Below are 15,786 nucleotides of genomic sequence, written 5' to 3' on the forward strand. Positions count from 1 at the left end.
CAGCTCTAACCAGGTGACCTGGTTTCAGCTGGGATAGAGTTAATTTTCTTCTTAGTAGCTGGTACAGTGTGTTTTGGATTTAGTGTGAGAATAATGTTGATAACACACTGATGTTTTAGTTGTTGTTAAGTAGTGCTTATCTTAAGGATTTTTTAGTTTCCCATGCTCTACCAGCAAGCAGATGTACAAGAAGCTGGGAGTGGACACAGCCAGCACAGTTGACCCAAACAAGCCGAAGGGATATTCCCTGCCTTAGAACGCCATGCTTGGTCTATAAACTGGGGGGAGCTGGCTGGGGGGGCCGGATTGCTGCTCAGGCATCAGTCAGCAGGTGGTGAGCAATTCCATTGTGCATCACTTGTTTTTTCTTGGGTTTTATTTTTCCCTTTCTTTTTTTTGTTATATTCCTTTTTATTACTATTATTATATTTTATTATTATGATTATTATTATTACATTTTATTTTACTTCAGTTATTAAACTGTTCTTATCTCAACCCATTAGTTTTACTACTTTTTGTTTGTTTGTTTCTCCTTCTTATCCCACTGAGAGGGCGGAACTGAGCGAGTGGCTGTGTGGCGCTTAGTTGATGGCTGGGGTTAAACTACACCACCAGGGGATTTCCCTTCATCCAGGTAGTCCAGGGCTGAGAGTTGTCTTTGAAGAACTTTGTATGTGTGTCTAAGAGAGCTTCAGACTCAAACTAGAGGGTTTGGGGGGGACTGTCTTGTGCATGTGAAAGGAGTTTGGATCTGAAAGGTTACCTAAAAAGAATATTAGAGCCTGTGTTTCCTGCTGTGGTAGCTTCTTGACTTGAATGTTTGAAATCCCTTTTCCAGAGATTATAACAAACAGGCTGTTTTGAGGCCATCATTTTTCTTGTGTATGTATGTGTTTGTGTGTAACGTAGGACCAGAATGTTATATACCTACTTATTGTAGTTCATTCAGTGGAATTGAAATGATGAGGTTGAACTGCTGAATTGAAGCCTTCTCCTTGTCCACATTGGCCTTTTCAGTTCTGGGAAAGCATCTGTGTCTGAGAAGAGAGTTTATAGTATGTGCGTCTATTTTAGCATACATTTCAGTGTTCATTCTAAGTGTTTTTGCTGACTTAATCTGAAGTTTGACAGGTGTGATTCTGCCCATCATTGGGACAGGACTTGGCTTGCTTTCTGTGGCCAACATAGTGAAAATCAAATTAAGGGCCCATAAATCTGGATATACTGCAAGGACTGTAATTCATCTGGCTTTCCCTAAATGTCCCTCAATAGCTGGCAATTATAAATCAGTAGTCTCATTTTTCAAAGTTTAATTGGAATGAATGCAGACTGATTTAAGGTCTTTCATGGTTTAGCTTTAATCTATTAAACACTTGAGCAAACCTACCAAAAACGTCTCAATGTGGGCATTAGTAACTCATTTGATGCTGTTGGTATGAGAAGACTCTTCCTAAAATAAACACAAGACACACTTACCCAACAGCAGCAAGTCTAAAAACAAGGCAAGTTTATGGTAGGTTCAAATTGCTTGCCTTAATGTAACTAGGAGGGAGAATTAGTAAATGAAGTCCCAGATCTTGTACTTTCGGCTCTGTGCAATAGTTAATAAAAGCAGGCCAATAAAAAGGTCTCTGCTCTTGTTCCTATAAAAAGGTCTTCTGTTTATGTGATGGCAACAACCGTCAATTATTTTTCAGTTGTCCAGTGGCTGTGAGCCAGTACATTGTAGAATAGCTGATTTCCTTGCTGTAATTTTGGAACTACAAAGTGGTTTTGTAACTTCTTTTTAAATGGGATTTGTGAAAGTGGGGGACTAATGGTATTTGTCTGCTAGAGCTTAGTACAGGCAGGACCCGTGCTGTGCAAGCGTCACTTAACTTTACCAGTAATCTTGGAGCTATAGCACCACCTGCTATTCTTGCTGTAGGTTTTGCAAGTGAAAATGGAATTATATGTTATGGTGTAGTGGTTTGTAAATTATCTGTGGCAGTCTAGTTTTAAACCATTAAACTTGTACTGTCTGTGACTCAAATTAAATGTAAACTGAAACCTTCAGAGTAGAGGGATTAGAATATAAATACAATGTCATCTCATTCCAAGGAAGAAGCAGCCATGTTAGAAATAGGTATGGACCCAGCAGTCCTTTCTTCTTCTGTCTTCAGGGACAGAAGCTTTTTTTTGATGTTGAAAAGGTAAATTAAAATGGTGGATTATCTAATGCAGAGCACACAGGTATTTGGAATGCTGATTAATAGTGGGGGGTTAAGTGGTGAGTGTGGTTTTGCTTAAGCAAAACTTTCTGCCACTTAAAGGTTCAAGCTTAAGCACTTGAGTGAATAAGTCTTTGGGAGTAGCTTGCCAAATGTTCATGGGGAATATGTCATACTAAGAGTAGTATGTCTTGCAATACCAGTAACTTTGGATTTGGGCAATTTGATATTCCCTTGTAAACTCAAAATGACAAAAATTTGGCTGGCCTTTAGGGAATATGTTGTGCTTAAGCTTTCAGTGGACTTGCCAGATTGGTAACAGCTTCTGGTCACAGGCCGCAGTGCTAGTTGTCTGTAGATTTTTACTGTGAGTTGAGGAGAAGGGTCAGGTGGACTTCCAGTTCTCAATATATTCATTAGACTTGTCTTAGAGAACCAGACTTGCATTGGAGCTGAGTTTTGTCTGTTTAGGTACAGACTTGGAGCTCTCACCTAGAAAAGTGCATGTGTTTGAATCTTGCAAGGCTGGGTATAGGCTCTGTGGGTGTTTGGATGGGACATGTCTGCTGAGTGAGGATGGGAATTAGAGCTGGTAAGTAGGTGATGCTCTTGCTTACGAGTAAACAATTGTCAAGTCTGTGGCTTCACGGTTGCTAGAGATGAGTGAAGCCAGGTTGCTGACTGACTGAAAAGTAATTGAAAAACCTGAAAAATACTATGTGAGATGTGAAGGGAAAGATGATGTTGGCTGGGGAGAGGGGAGGTCCCCTTCTGACCCTTTCAGGGATAGCCCTCAGATTGACTGGAGTTCATGGTGTAATCCAAGGTTAAGTATCACACCTTTGAAAGAAATGCCATGTGGCACTTGCTTGGTGCCAAGAGCAAATGTCTCTGTGGTCATAAGTGGTTTTTTGCTAATCTGAAAATCTTATCAGTAAGTTTGAATTGGCAAATGGCAGGTTAACTGCTAGCAAGAGAAATACTCTTAATGCCTTTTAGCAAAATATTTTCTATTTTGTTGAAGGGCGAGATGATCACTGTCTTTCATGGTGGTTTTTCTACTTATGTTCAGTGTTTGTAAACCAGTTAAATACCTTGCATGAAAGATGTTAGAGGGGCATAATAGTGTTGCTTTGAATGATGTGGGTCTTTGTGATCGCTATCAAAGTACCTCATACTCTTGTTTTGCACTGTTTCACAATAACAACTTTGTCCTGAATGTGGTTTGTGTGCACACTTATGTTAATCTATGCATATGAACTTCCTGCCTAGTGACTTTTGAGTCATGTAGCATGCTGGTTAAGATAGTTCAGGTTCCTTTCTGAAAAGATCGTAATTTATCTTGGTGGTGGTACAGTGTGGATTGATTTAGACTTCTCCCATTCTCTTATCCACAGCAATTGGAGCAGATCCAGAAGGAGCTAAGTGTTCTGGAAGAAGATATTAAACGAGTAGAGGTGAGGTGCCCAGACATTGTTCTGACTCTGGCAATTTTTCATTTTCATCAAGCTGTCTGCCTTGCTGTGGGGCTGCTGTGTTAAATTTATGGCATTTGAGTCAGTAATGGGAAAATGAAGAGATGATGCTCTTTCTTTAATTTGTTCATTTAGTTGATGTGTGCAAGCTGTGGGCTGGTAAGAGGGGGCTTCGTTGAAACCTAGCTCTTATGTAATTGTGTCTTTCAATTTCTTTGTGTTGGTAGTAAGTATTTTAGAATAATTGCTAGAAATCAACAGCCAAGACATTGACCATAATTTAGGATTTTTGTGTGTTGCAGTGTTCTGGCTATTTGCACAGGCTGTTTAAATCTTAGCAGCATGCCACTCCTAAAGTGGAGAGGTGTTGGGGGGCTCACAAGAGAGCTGTAATGCAGAGACTGGGTAGGAGCAGAACTAGCTTCTGCATGTCAAAACAGAAGCAATCTGCTACCTCCTGATAATTCTCTTAATTCCTTAATGATGGGGATCTCTTGAGATTTTTGCTAAGAATTATTCTCCAAGTATTTGTAAAGCCATCAGCTCAATCCTTCTGTCCTTATTGAGTCTTCAGGTTCCTCCTTGGTCCTTTCCTCTAATCATTACAGTGTTTTCATCTTGGAGTAGGAAACTGATGTTTCAGGAATGCGTCAGACTGCCAGCTCTCAAAATAGCATTCCCTTGAAGCTTCTTGGGAATCAGTTTGCAGGTCTGCTTCTCTTTTCTTGCTTGTCTTGAGCAGTCAGCACAAGCTCCCAACCACTGCCCAAAAGCCTTTTAGATTTCTTCACTCCCAATTTATATGCATGCTGATGAATTATCAAAACATAAATAGAACTAATAACTCAGGAACTTCCCTTCAGCTGCTAGCTACGCAAATTGTAACTTGGTAGATAACAGCATTTTTCAGACCTATTTCCCTAAATGTTCTTCAGCTCTTGGGAAATAAACATACCTTAGCATGTTTCCTTGAGACTGGTAAAATAGGTCTTCAGATCTAGGAGAAGCTATTCCCAAAGCTGCGAGATCCCTTGAAGAATATCTAGCTGCCTGCTTTTGTGCTCTTTAATCAGGCACTTCAGTGGACTGCAGCTTGGGATATGTATCTGGTGTGTGATAGTGACCTTGGTCTGACCTTTAAAGCCTGGGATCTCTCTTGTCACAAATATCCTACTTTCTACCTAACAACTAATGGGCACCTAGTGGGAATTTGAAAAGTACCAATAATGTTGTCCTGGAACACTTTGCCCCCCTAACTAATGAGCTGCAGCATCCTGTGTAGCTTCCATTTCTCAAGCAGATGAAAGGTACAGTCTCATACTGGGTACACAGCAGTGATTTAGTCTGGCAGTGACAAAGCCAAGTTTATGTGCAAAGTTTGTCTCTTGTGCATTTGCCACACATAAGACTGATAGATCTTCTTTTAAGTCTGGGGCATGATACCACCTTTGCCCTGTTGTCTTGTGGTTGTTCTTGCCATGACCCATATCCAGCATTACTTTCCAGCTGTGAAGGCTATTTGATAAGTTTGCACATATCTCAAAAATGCAGTTACAGCTTGCTTGTTCTGCCATGTTTAAGGGAGGTGCTGGGTTAGAGACAACTGAATGGTAACCAAATGCATTGATTTTTGGAATATAAACTCCAGAACTGCCTCTTTTGGGGCTAAAAGCACCGCAGTTGTAGGATTTCTGAAACCCAGTTGGAATAATAACTGGGGAAAAAAAATGAAGAAAATCAATGTTTTTTCAGGTATAGTAAAGACTTCTAGGTGAGAGTTGAGTAAATGTAGATACAGTTGGTTATGTGTTTGGAAAAAAACCAAAAAAATTACTACGTGAACACTGTTTATTAGACGGTGCCTACTATTCAAGTTCTGTCAGCTTTGCTGTAATGTGGCTTTCTGTTTCAGGAAATGAGTGGCTTGTACTCCCCAGTCAGTGAGGACAGTACAGTGCCGCAGTTTGAGGCTCCCTCCCCTTCACACAGGTATGGACCTTGTAACTCAGAACTTGGATTTCAGGCTGTATATATTGCACTGTACTTGCTAGTCCTCTTCGTGCCATGCCCAAAACACAAGCAAAACTAGTTTTTGAGTGCCATGCAATATTTTCGTGTTCTGTTTTTGATTGGTGTAAACTTTATGTGGACAAAGCAGTGAAGAAAAGGCCATCTGAGTCTGCAGTTGGATGAAGAGTGTACTCTAAGCCAGATGCTGTGGAAAGCTGATGGTTTTAAATGTAGTGTGGATTAGTTAACTGGAGTCATAAGCCTTTGCTATGGTATGAAATACTACTGTTAAATACATGCTACCTTTTCTGAATGTTACGCAGTTGTGCTTGGCATATGAAAGGTCTTAATTTTGTATGATACTGGTGTCCTCTGGCTTCCCCACTCAGCGTGAATGGCTAAAGGTATGGGCTCACAGGATCAAAATTTAAAATATACAGTCTATTGTTTCTATTTATCTGCTGTTTGTTTTGATTTAATGAAATGCCTTTCTAATAACATATTTTCAATGGGGATTTTTGCCTGGAATATTGTGTAGTGTGGTTTCTTGATGATAAAATTGCAGATGCTTCTTGTATCCAAGTTGCATGTGTCAGGGTTTGAAGTGCTCTACTTTATAGCTGGGTTTTTTCGGTTGTAAGAAAGCTCTGATTTCACAGGGCCAAGTTACGTTATTAAATGATTGTTTCTTCTACCATTTAATAGTAGAGTTCTCTAAACTGTTGACTTCTGTTATAAAATTGTACTGGTTCCTTTTCTGCAATTAGCAGCTCTAAACCTAATAGCCCAGAAGTAAGTAAGAAAAAATGATCTGATTTCCTCCCCTACAGAGATCTAGACACAGTGCTCTTGTACTGCCTAGCAGGAGGATTGCTAGCTAGGAGCCTAGCAGTATTGGCTGCGATTTCTTACCAAGATGCTACTTCTGGACACTGAGACCAGAATCTCTCATATTTCTACGAAGCTCTGGCTGGCCCTGAGGGAGAGGACAGGAATATGGCCAAGATGGATGGGAACAGCCTTTGTTATTCCGCTCTTCACTGCTTGTTTAATTTGTTGGTGCAGGTGTGTTTTTTGATGTGGGTTGTTGCTGTTTTGCCAAGAAGCAGTTTTGTGAAGCTGATGTGATTCTTGTCAGGTTCTACTAGTTTTCTGGTTATTGGCTATTAAATAGATTGCTTGTTGTTTGCTTCGTGGTACTGCTGCTTGGGGAAAACTTGAGCACTGGTTGGGCTGAATTTGTTACATGTTGAATGCCTTCAGGCCTAGAAACCTTTCTTTTTTTACAGAAAATTGTACTTATGAGTAGAAATGTATCTCTGTTACTTGAGCCAAGCTAACAAACAAGCTCCCAAAGAAGTTTTTTATCTGAAAACTAGACTAACATTTTAAGTCCAAGAATTTTGGTGAAAGAGTTGGGGGGGGGGGGGAATCTTCTCTGTGAGGCCTACAATGGTTTCAGTCTACTGAGAATTTCTTACTTCTTCATGCCTGTTTATTTCACATCCTACGGTCAGTCATCCTTAGTTTTTGCTTTTGAAGATATAAGATAGTGTCCAAAATATTGTAGTGACTTTGGATTGACATGCTTCACCTGAGGTCTGCTGGGAAATGGTGGTGGGTTAGACCATGGCATGTGTGGAGACCATAGGCTTTGTCTTGTCTGATCTTAGGCTTGTCTGGTCCTCTCTTGGCTGTGTCCCGAGCTTTTGGGTTCTTCCTCTGATACAACATGCCAGGGGTGCGATATAATAGGATATTTAGGGGTTTCCTGGGGTATGTGGGGTTGTCTCTTTCTCTTGGCTTGAGAAGACCCCTTTTCTGTTTCTCAATGACATTCCTGCATTCAGAGGTAGTCTTGAGTGGCCAAAGAGAAAATAGTACTTGAAGGAAGTGCCTGAACAGGCACCAGTTGTTGCTGGACTCTGGTATTGTATGTTCCTGCCCTATTCTGACAGTTTTGTGTAATTCAAACCAATTCAATTACTTGAATTACCAGAACTTAGATTCCAGAAGAGTCTTATCACTTGAAATTAATTTTCTTTTCAATGTTAAATGTAAGTTTTGGAGAGTATCTAAAAAAACTGTAACTTTGATTCCTCCTTGGAAAGAGTGCTGCAGAACAACTGATATGAGCTTTAAAATATGCTGATTTTTTTTTCAGCTCTGTTAACTGAAATATTTAATCTCCAAAGTACATTTTAGAGATGCTGTGAACCACTAAGAATGAAATACAAATATAGTTTGAGATGGTTTCACTTCCATGTTAAAATGTTATTAAACTTGCAGAGACTTTTTAACTTAGCAGTGAATTATAATGCTATATTTAAATTGGAATATAGCTTAACATCCGGCTAATGAAATATAATTGTATAAAAATTTACTAATGTGTCTTATAGTACAAGGTTATCATAGACCCGTGCTGAGATGAAGAAAATCTTTTTAGCCTTTGAATTTAAAGTTCAAGAAAATAGAATTCTTTGGAATTTGGTTTTATCTGGTCTCTGGTGAGTTGCCCCTATTCATCTACTTCCTCTGAATCACAGACTTGCTTCATTACTGGTCTGTTTCTTTTCATTGTTTGTAGCCCCCCCCCCCCCTTTGACATCCTCAAAATGTGAAATTACTGTGCCTCCCCCTATCTCCCTTCATAAGTTTTTTAGCAAAAAACCAAATACAGCTATCATGCTCAATACATTCTTGGCTTCAAGAAACACGTGTTTTCTCTTATGCTTGTACAGGGTATGATGAAATATTAAATTGGGTAATAGCACAGCACTTGTTTACAGTGTTGCAGATTGCTGGGCTTGTATACTAATAGAGAACAAGAGGGGGAAGAATAAGGGAAAAGAACAAACAGTTCTGTGTAGGGTTTTTCTGAACAGGCGCGCATGCTATTTTTGCTACCAGTAAATGGTGCAATCAGTAGATACAAATAAGCAACTTCTCCATGACTGCATATTCAGGCAGTAACAGCAATAAAAAACTATCACTGTAATAGGAGTTTCTGGGGAAAGATTCTGATCTAAAAATTAGTTGCCTGGTAACTCTGCTTCGGTTGTCTAAATCCTGATCTCCTTCCCCTCTGTTTGTTCTAATTACACCCTCCCACCTCCATAAGGGTATAACAAATGGGATTTATAGTATGTGTTTTTGTTGTTGTTTTTCCAGGTTTTTAAATATGTCATGTTATTGTAGCTGAATTTCCTAATTGAACCTAATGTTACAGCTTTTTGAAAATAATTGAGAGGGAACTTTTGTAATTTTTTGATTATTTGTGTCCTGTTTTTAAAAGGGAAAACATTCAAGCATATGCCAGGTAACGCAGCTACAGGCAGTGCACAGAAATGACTTTGAATTTGTATTCTGGTTAGGGAGATGACGTCTGCACTCTTGAAGGCTTTACATCACTAGACAACCTGCAGCAAAACGAGACCAGACGCTCTAAGTCTGTGTGTTTTTGCCATTAATTGCCACTGTACCTGTCTCAGAGTGGAGTACTTTTTCATTGCTTTCCAGCCGACTGTCTTATTCGTGCTGTTGCTGGCAGGATCCGCTGTATGTGTTTCATTATTTCATGTGGCCACATTCTAATTTGAAGTTCATTGTCCCTGACCATGCCTGAAACGTCTCTGTTGTTTTCTCCTTTGCAATAGCTCACAGCAAATAATGATTTTTATCCCTCAGATTTTCTTGGTTTGCAGCTTTTGTCTTGCCTGTAACAGAAGCCCAATCAATCTCATCTTACAAGTTAACCACTAATGAGACTTTAAAATCATCTCTCATCTTCTGTTTCTAGTTCTTTCCACCTCCAGGGAAGCTCTATAACATTCAGAGAAATATTTAAGCACTAGTACCACTAGTACCATCATCCTTCCAGACTTAGAGGTGCCCTGACTGGCACTTCAGCCAAACCACTTGTTTTATGAACAAGAATGTCAAGTCTATGCATCAGTTCTGGCAGCTGTTACATAAACATCAATAGGTACAATCATCTTTTACAAAACCTGGACCTATAGCAGAGTTCTGGCAGCTTTTTAAAGAAACCTTCAGCTTTCCCATGCAACGCTTAAATCTAAGGCTACCTCATAAGAAAGACCACGAATAACAAACCCAGATAGTTTCTTTTCCCTGCAAGCCAAATGACATAGCAGAAGCAAGTGAGTTGTAAAGAGTTTTGGAAACAAATCATGGTGATGTTTGTAGTGTGTTTTCTGTAATTAATAAAATCGTGTTCTTGTGTACTAACCTTTACTTGTCCTAGAAGTATTTTAAATCTGAGTGATAAGGGTGCTTTAATCTGGCTCTGACGTCTTATTGTGAGAGCTAGATATTTTGCCCATATGTGCAAGAATACTGAACCACCTGTTTTCTGCTTACATCGGTAGATCCTTTTGCAGTTTTGAAAGTTAAATCTCTTGAGTTTGCATATGTATGCTATGTTTTGAAAACAGTGATTTAAGGTATGTTGTGTCATTATAGATACTGTGTAGCTATATATGGTGTAGCATTTTCTAATAACAGTAATCCTGGCTGTTAGTATTTTTTTAGTTTATTTCTGTATTTCATTACTTGTGTCGTTTTGTGTATCTTCAGAGATGTCTGGAATACTAGTGTCTCTCTTAAGCTGATTTCTCTAGCTTTTCTCTTCACAGTGCTGTTTCAAATGCCGTGGCATTAAACTTCTCTCTCTTTTTTTATATTTTTTTTTTTTTGGAAAAGAGCTGAAAACCAATGGTAGCTTGTTATTTTCAGAATGTCTTATCCTGCATGTTTCATATAAAAGATATGATTTTGCATTCTAATTGGAAATTATTAGATTGCACTACACATAATAGTGTGTGATAGCATTCTGCTTTAGGAGATCCCTGTATTTTAAAAAAAAAAAAATCACCCCCAAACAAAAAAATAACCTTGTGTTCCCTGTCTGTAAAATGAATTTCAAAGGCAAGTATGCTGCAGGGTGTAAAGGGGAATAGCAAACAGGTTAAAAATTATAAAGGATGGTTGTACAGCGATTTAAGCAGACTATTTTTTTTGGTTTTGCAGTAGTATTATTGACTCCACGGAGTATAGCCAGCCTCCAGGCTTCAGTGGCAGTTCTCAGGTAAGGTAATACATGTGTCTGTGCACAGGGGGGATGGGAGAGTGAATGCAGAGTTTGGGCAGAAATTAGGCACAACTCTGTCCATCTCCAGGGTACTGGTCAACTTAAGTCTTGCAAATGCTTTTTAACTAGTTATATGGGCAAACTGGAGCCAAGACTATAGCTGTCAGAATGACTGTACATGATTGAGTGTCCACCCTGATGCCATCAAAGAAATCTGGTGTAGTATATTTAGACATCTGACTTTATTCCCAAAGCTGACTCTTCCAGGGAAGAGGGGATATTTTTTGCTCTTTATCTCTTCTTCTAAGTGGGTGGCATTTGCGAAGGGAGGTAAATCCCTGACCCTTTGCATTGACTTGAATAGCTTTGAAAGCTTGACTTTCAGAACAAGAAATGTTCATTCTGCAAACATACAGCCTTTCTGTATTTTGTCCTTGTTTAGGATCTTACAAACTGTATTATAAATTAATTCACAAAAAGGGTAAAAAGTTGCATATACAGTGAAGCTGTTTGGCAGGCAGCCTTCAAACTGTGTGATCTGCAGGGCCTCTTGAATGCCAAACAGCACTGCCATAGTCTTGCAGCTCAGAGTGGTTTGGCTGGGCTGGGAAGATGACGCCGATAGCCAGCTCACAGTTTCAAAACTGTTACACAGTTTTGGTTTAGACAGACAGACTGTTGGTTACATGCCTGCTCATGCCTTTGGTGCTCTCTGGTGGTGGTGGACCATCTGTGGCACACAACAGTATCAAATTGATAATTGAATGGGTAGAGGTGCCGTTAGACCTTATTTGGTGGAGTAATGATGTAAAGAAAAAACACCTGAATTTTGGGATGATGTGCATGTATGTGTGCATGTGGGTTTTTGGGTTTGCAGCTGTATAACTAATTGGTAATTAGAAAATTCCATCTATTAGTCTGTGGGGAAAAATGCTTGTTGTTCCTGATACTGTGGTCTTGGAGGGGGGGGCAGGTTTGCTTAAACAAAGAACTGTATCTCTACCTCACTTCAGAGAGCAAGTGAAATGTGTGTGGAGATTTTTATGTTCATTTAATTCAAATTCACTCTGATATGGTACAGTGTGTTCATTCACCACTGACAGTACTTGTCTCAGTACTTTTCTTTCTATTTCAAAGACAAAATTTAATAGCATAGCTGTACTGCTGGGAAGTGCACAAAACAAACAACCTAGACTTTCTAGTCATTCTGTATGACAGCCTTACTTGCATGAGAATAATCTTTTTTGTCCTCAAGAGTGCAAGATCTGTACTCTCTAGTACAAATTTTTGAATTAAACTTTAATATATGTTTGGATGGGGAGCTGAAAGAGAACTCTTGAAGTTAAACACTTCAATCAAAGGTAGTCTAGTTTCAGCAAGACTTGACCATAAAAATAGTTCTAAGACTATAAATTTAATTGTGCTTTTTTTCTAATTGTCAGTCACAGCAAAAATCATAGATCAGGCACTGCTGGCAGTAAGAAGCTATGCTAGGATGGACAGCATAGCTTTCTTTCTCAATAAAATTACTATGTGCATTGCTCACAAACATGTTCTTGGGGAAGAATTTATATGCTGCAAAGCTACAGGACAGGTTTCTTCCAGAAGCTGAGCCTCAGAAGTAGTGGACAAGTCACATGGGCCCTGGGGAATTCTATAGGTAGTATTTAGAGCAGTACTTTTCTTTTCTGCTAGAAATCAGGAGCTTGTGTGTAACTATGAGGCTTTTCCACAGTTGTTGGAGGACTTTTTGGAGCACCTGATGGAGTTCAGACAGTAAAATCACTTTTCATAACAGAGCAATCCAAACTAATGTCCTCAACTAGGACAACCATAGTAGTGTTAGCAGTGGAATAAAAATTGCTTGGGTATGTTGTCTGTCTTTTTGCCTTATTTTTTTTGCTCCTGCTTCCCAGCATTGCTTAACAAGTAGCCAGGGAGCAGACTTCATAGAAACTGAATAAATGTTTTGGTAAAACATGGGCAGTTTAAAATGCTTAGCTGGGGTGGATCTGATGAAGATGGGTTAATGCAGATTGATTCCCACCACAGTTGGGTCACCATGTGCCAGCTTGGGACCTGCTCCAGGGGGATTTTCCTCTGGTGACCCAGCAGGTAATTGCACAGCAGGCAAATACTTCCATGATTGATTCCATCTTGATGTGGACTGGGCTCATCTGGCAGATCAGACTTGAGCTTGGGTTATATTGCTTATCATGTTGCAGGCAGCTTGTCTTAACTTGAGACTGAAGTGATTGCTCTTTGATGTTTGAAGTCGTCTTGAGCCCTTATCCCTCCTGATGTGCTGAGAGAAGCTGGAGCCCTTTCAGGCTGGTGCACAGAATTAATAGGAAGATGCTATAAAACTGTTCTCTTAAGCATTTCCTAAAGCTGTGAGATTTTAGAAAATTGTACTTAAAAGGTGTTGGATGTAGGAGTACTTCCCAGTGTTCTAGTTGTATGTTGAGATTGGAGTTGCTTTCAAGACGGAACAAGCTGTGTAGACCACAGGGTGCTGTCAACATGCAAGTGTGAGTCACAACCTCAGTGCATAGCCAGGGCCCTCGGTGGGAAGTGGTGTCTGGTGGTTTCATTGCTTGGGGTTTGCTTTTTCCCTAAAATGTTGGATTACCCTTCATACAGGTATAAGCAGAATTTGAGTGGGCTGTAAACTTAGTTTGTTCTTGTCAGCTTGCTCGATGGCTGTAATAAGGGCAACCCGTTCTCCTGCATGGATTGAGGGGGAGGTGTATGTGAATTGGGTTTTGTTAATGCCATTGAGTGGCATTACGGGCCTTGGATGTGGTCAGGGATGTTGATCATTAGGGAGCTTGGTGGTTCTCAAATCTTTTAAAATTTCCCTATTAGCTTTGAGTATGGTGCTACGTGAAACTTCTTAAATACAAACTAAAGCAAGGTGCTCTTCATGCTTCTTGTCTGGTAGAGGAATTTGTTCCTTCTCAGTTTAATCACTAGCAAGGAAAAATACTGTATTCCATTTTGCTTCAGGAGGAGAGCTTACTTACGTACTTTCAGTCCTGTGCTTCTGCCTCTCACTGTTACTGCTTGGGTAGGTAGGGAAATGGCTTTAATGATGAGTTTCATGGACTTTTCAATTAACCTCTGAACTTCATGGTGTCTTCTGCTTCTATCCTTATTTGCTTAGCTTAGAGTTACTGAGCTGCTTCAAAAGAAATAATTCAGTAACTAACTCTTTAAAATAAACACCACCTTCTCTTTTTTAATGAGCTGTCTGCCAGGGATCTAGGAAGTATTTGTTGTACAGTCTGTTTGATTTGTAAAGCTGGAAGCCTGGTATCTTTGGCTTCTGCTGTCTATCTGTATAAATGCAAGACGTGACTTCCAAAGGGTTGCTGCTGTCTGTCCTGTGTGTGAAGCCGGAACTGGTAAATTTGCAAAGGTTCAGGAAACAAGAAGCGTCTAAAAGCAGCTTTTCTTGTTTGTCGAGTTAAAGGATGCAACACAGGACCCCTAAGAATAACTGTTGTCAGTGACAAGATCTTGATTTCTTGTCATTTTACGCTTCTAACCCTTCACATATGATGTATAAATTGTTTATAATTTGATAAAATCTATTGAAATGAAACCCAGGCCTGGCTTTAACTTTCTGAAGTGTTCTCTTCTCTATTCAGACCAAAAAGCAGCCGTGGTATAACAGCACGCTAGCCTCACGACGCAAGCGGCTCACAGCTCATTTTGAGGACCTAGAACAGTGCTATTTTTCCACCAGGATGACACGTGTCTCGGGTAAGTTCCTCTTGCGTGGGGTTCAGCTTCTGGCATCAGCTACCTCTTACAGTGCCTAGTCCTCAGAAAAGACTTGCTTTTGAGAGAGCAGCTTTCACTTCTTCCTTGCATGGGAATGTTGCTATACATATTTATGTGTTACTCAGGTCATCCCATTTTGCTTTTCTTGACCAATCTTTGAAGCAGCTAAATTTAGAAAATATAATCCTGTCACTTTGGAGGGGCAAATGTATTGCTTTGTAATCCTATACTGTGAAGGGCATAACCCACAACAAACAATTTGACTGATGCTTGTTCTGAAGATGCAAATGTTTGAAAGCAGTGGTTGGATTGTCTTTCTACTAGATGTGGTATAAACACAGTAGTTAAAAACATTGCTATTGAAATACTGCAGAGGTATAAACATAAATTGATAAATTCTCCTGTATTTAGCATGCAATAGGACACTTGGAGGTTATCCTTTATGTTGTCTAGATTGAGTCTTGGTTAACAAATGGCTTGGAGTATAGAAGCTGAGTGTGCAGCAGCATTGTTGTCCCATGGGGCACACCTTAGATTTAAGGCTTGTTTTGTAGAATTAGAAACTGTTTTCACAATTGCCTAGATTGCCTCATTCATAATTGAGTAACACTGTGACAGCAGCTAGAGTAATTGTTACCTAGTAGATGGATGGTTCTTAATTACATGACAAGATTCTCTTAAGAAATGAACAGGTCAAATGAATGTGTCTTGAGGGCGAGGAGGGTTGCTCTGTGGCCCCTCTGGGGAAGAAACCAGCTTTGGGAAAAAAGTTTTAGGCAATGGCCTGTGGTAGGCAAGAGATTTGCAGCACCAAGCTGCAAGCTGCAGTTCATGGGAAGAGTGATAGACTGCAGCAAGGAGTGGGGAGCAGCCAGCCCTCGGGATAGGAGAAACCTCCTAGGGACAAGAGGGAACCAGGCAGAGGTTGCTGCAGCAGAATATCTTTACTTGTATCCTTGGAAGGCAAGGACCAACCTCCCAGGACACAGAAATCAGCAAGAGAGCTGGGGTAGAAACCCCTGGGGTTTTTTTCCCCTCCATGAGTTGAGTTTAAGTATTATTCACTTTAAAATAAATAAAAATGAGGCTCTGTTGTTATGTCTATCTTCTACCTACTTGACAGCAGTGACTGACTAGGTTCTCATCATGCACAACAAAATAATTTATACAAGGAATACAGCACATTGAGAGG

The 15,786-nt window shown here is 39.9% G+C and overlaps 1 protein-coding gene across 8 annotated transcripts in view; it reads left to right on the top strand.

Annotated features, from left to right (window-relative positions):
• Positions 1–15,786, top strand: part of COP1 (COP1 E3 ubiquitin ligase) — a 131,371-nt gene that overhangs the window by 21,962 nt on the left and 93,623 nt on the right. For all 8 annotated transcript variants that reach the window (XM_075038605.1, XM_075038601.1, XM_075038602.1 and 5 more), the window contains 4 exons: positions 3,608–3,667; positions 5,598–5,674; positions 10,745–10,802; positions 14,459–14,573. In XM_075038605.1, the coding sequence (XP_074894706.1) occupies positions 3,608–3,667; positions 5,598–5,674; positions 10,745–10,802; positions 14,459–14,573 (310 nt within the window). The remainder of the gene's footprint in view (positions 1–3,607; positions 3,668–5,597; positions 5,675–10,744; positions 10,803–14,458; positions 14,574–15,786) is intronic.

Source organism: Buteo buteo, chromosome 10, assembly GCF_964188355.1.
Source record: "Buteo buteo chromosome 10, bButBut1.hap1.1, whole genome shotgun sequence".
Lineage (NCBI taxonomy): Eukaryota > Metazoa > Chordata > Aves > Accipitriformes > Accipitridae > Buteo > Buteo buteo.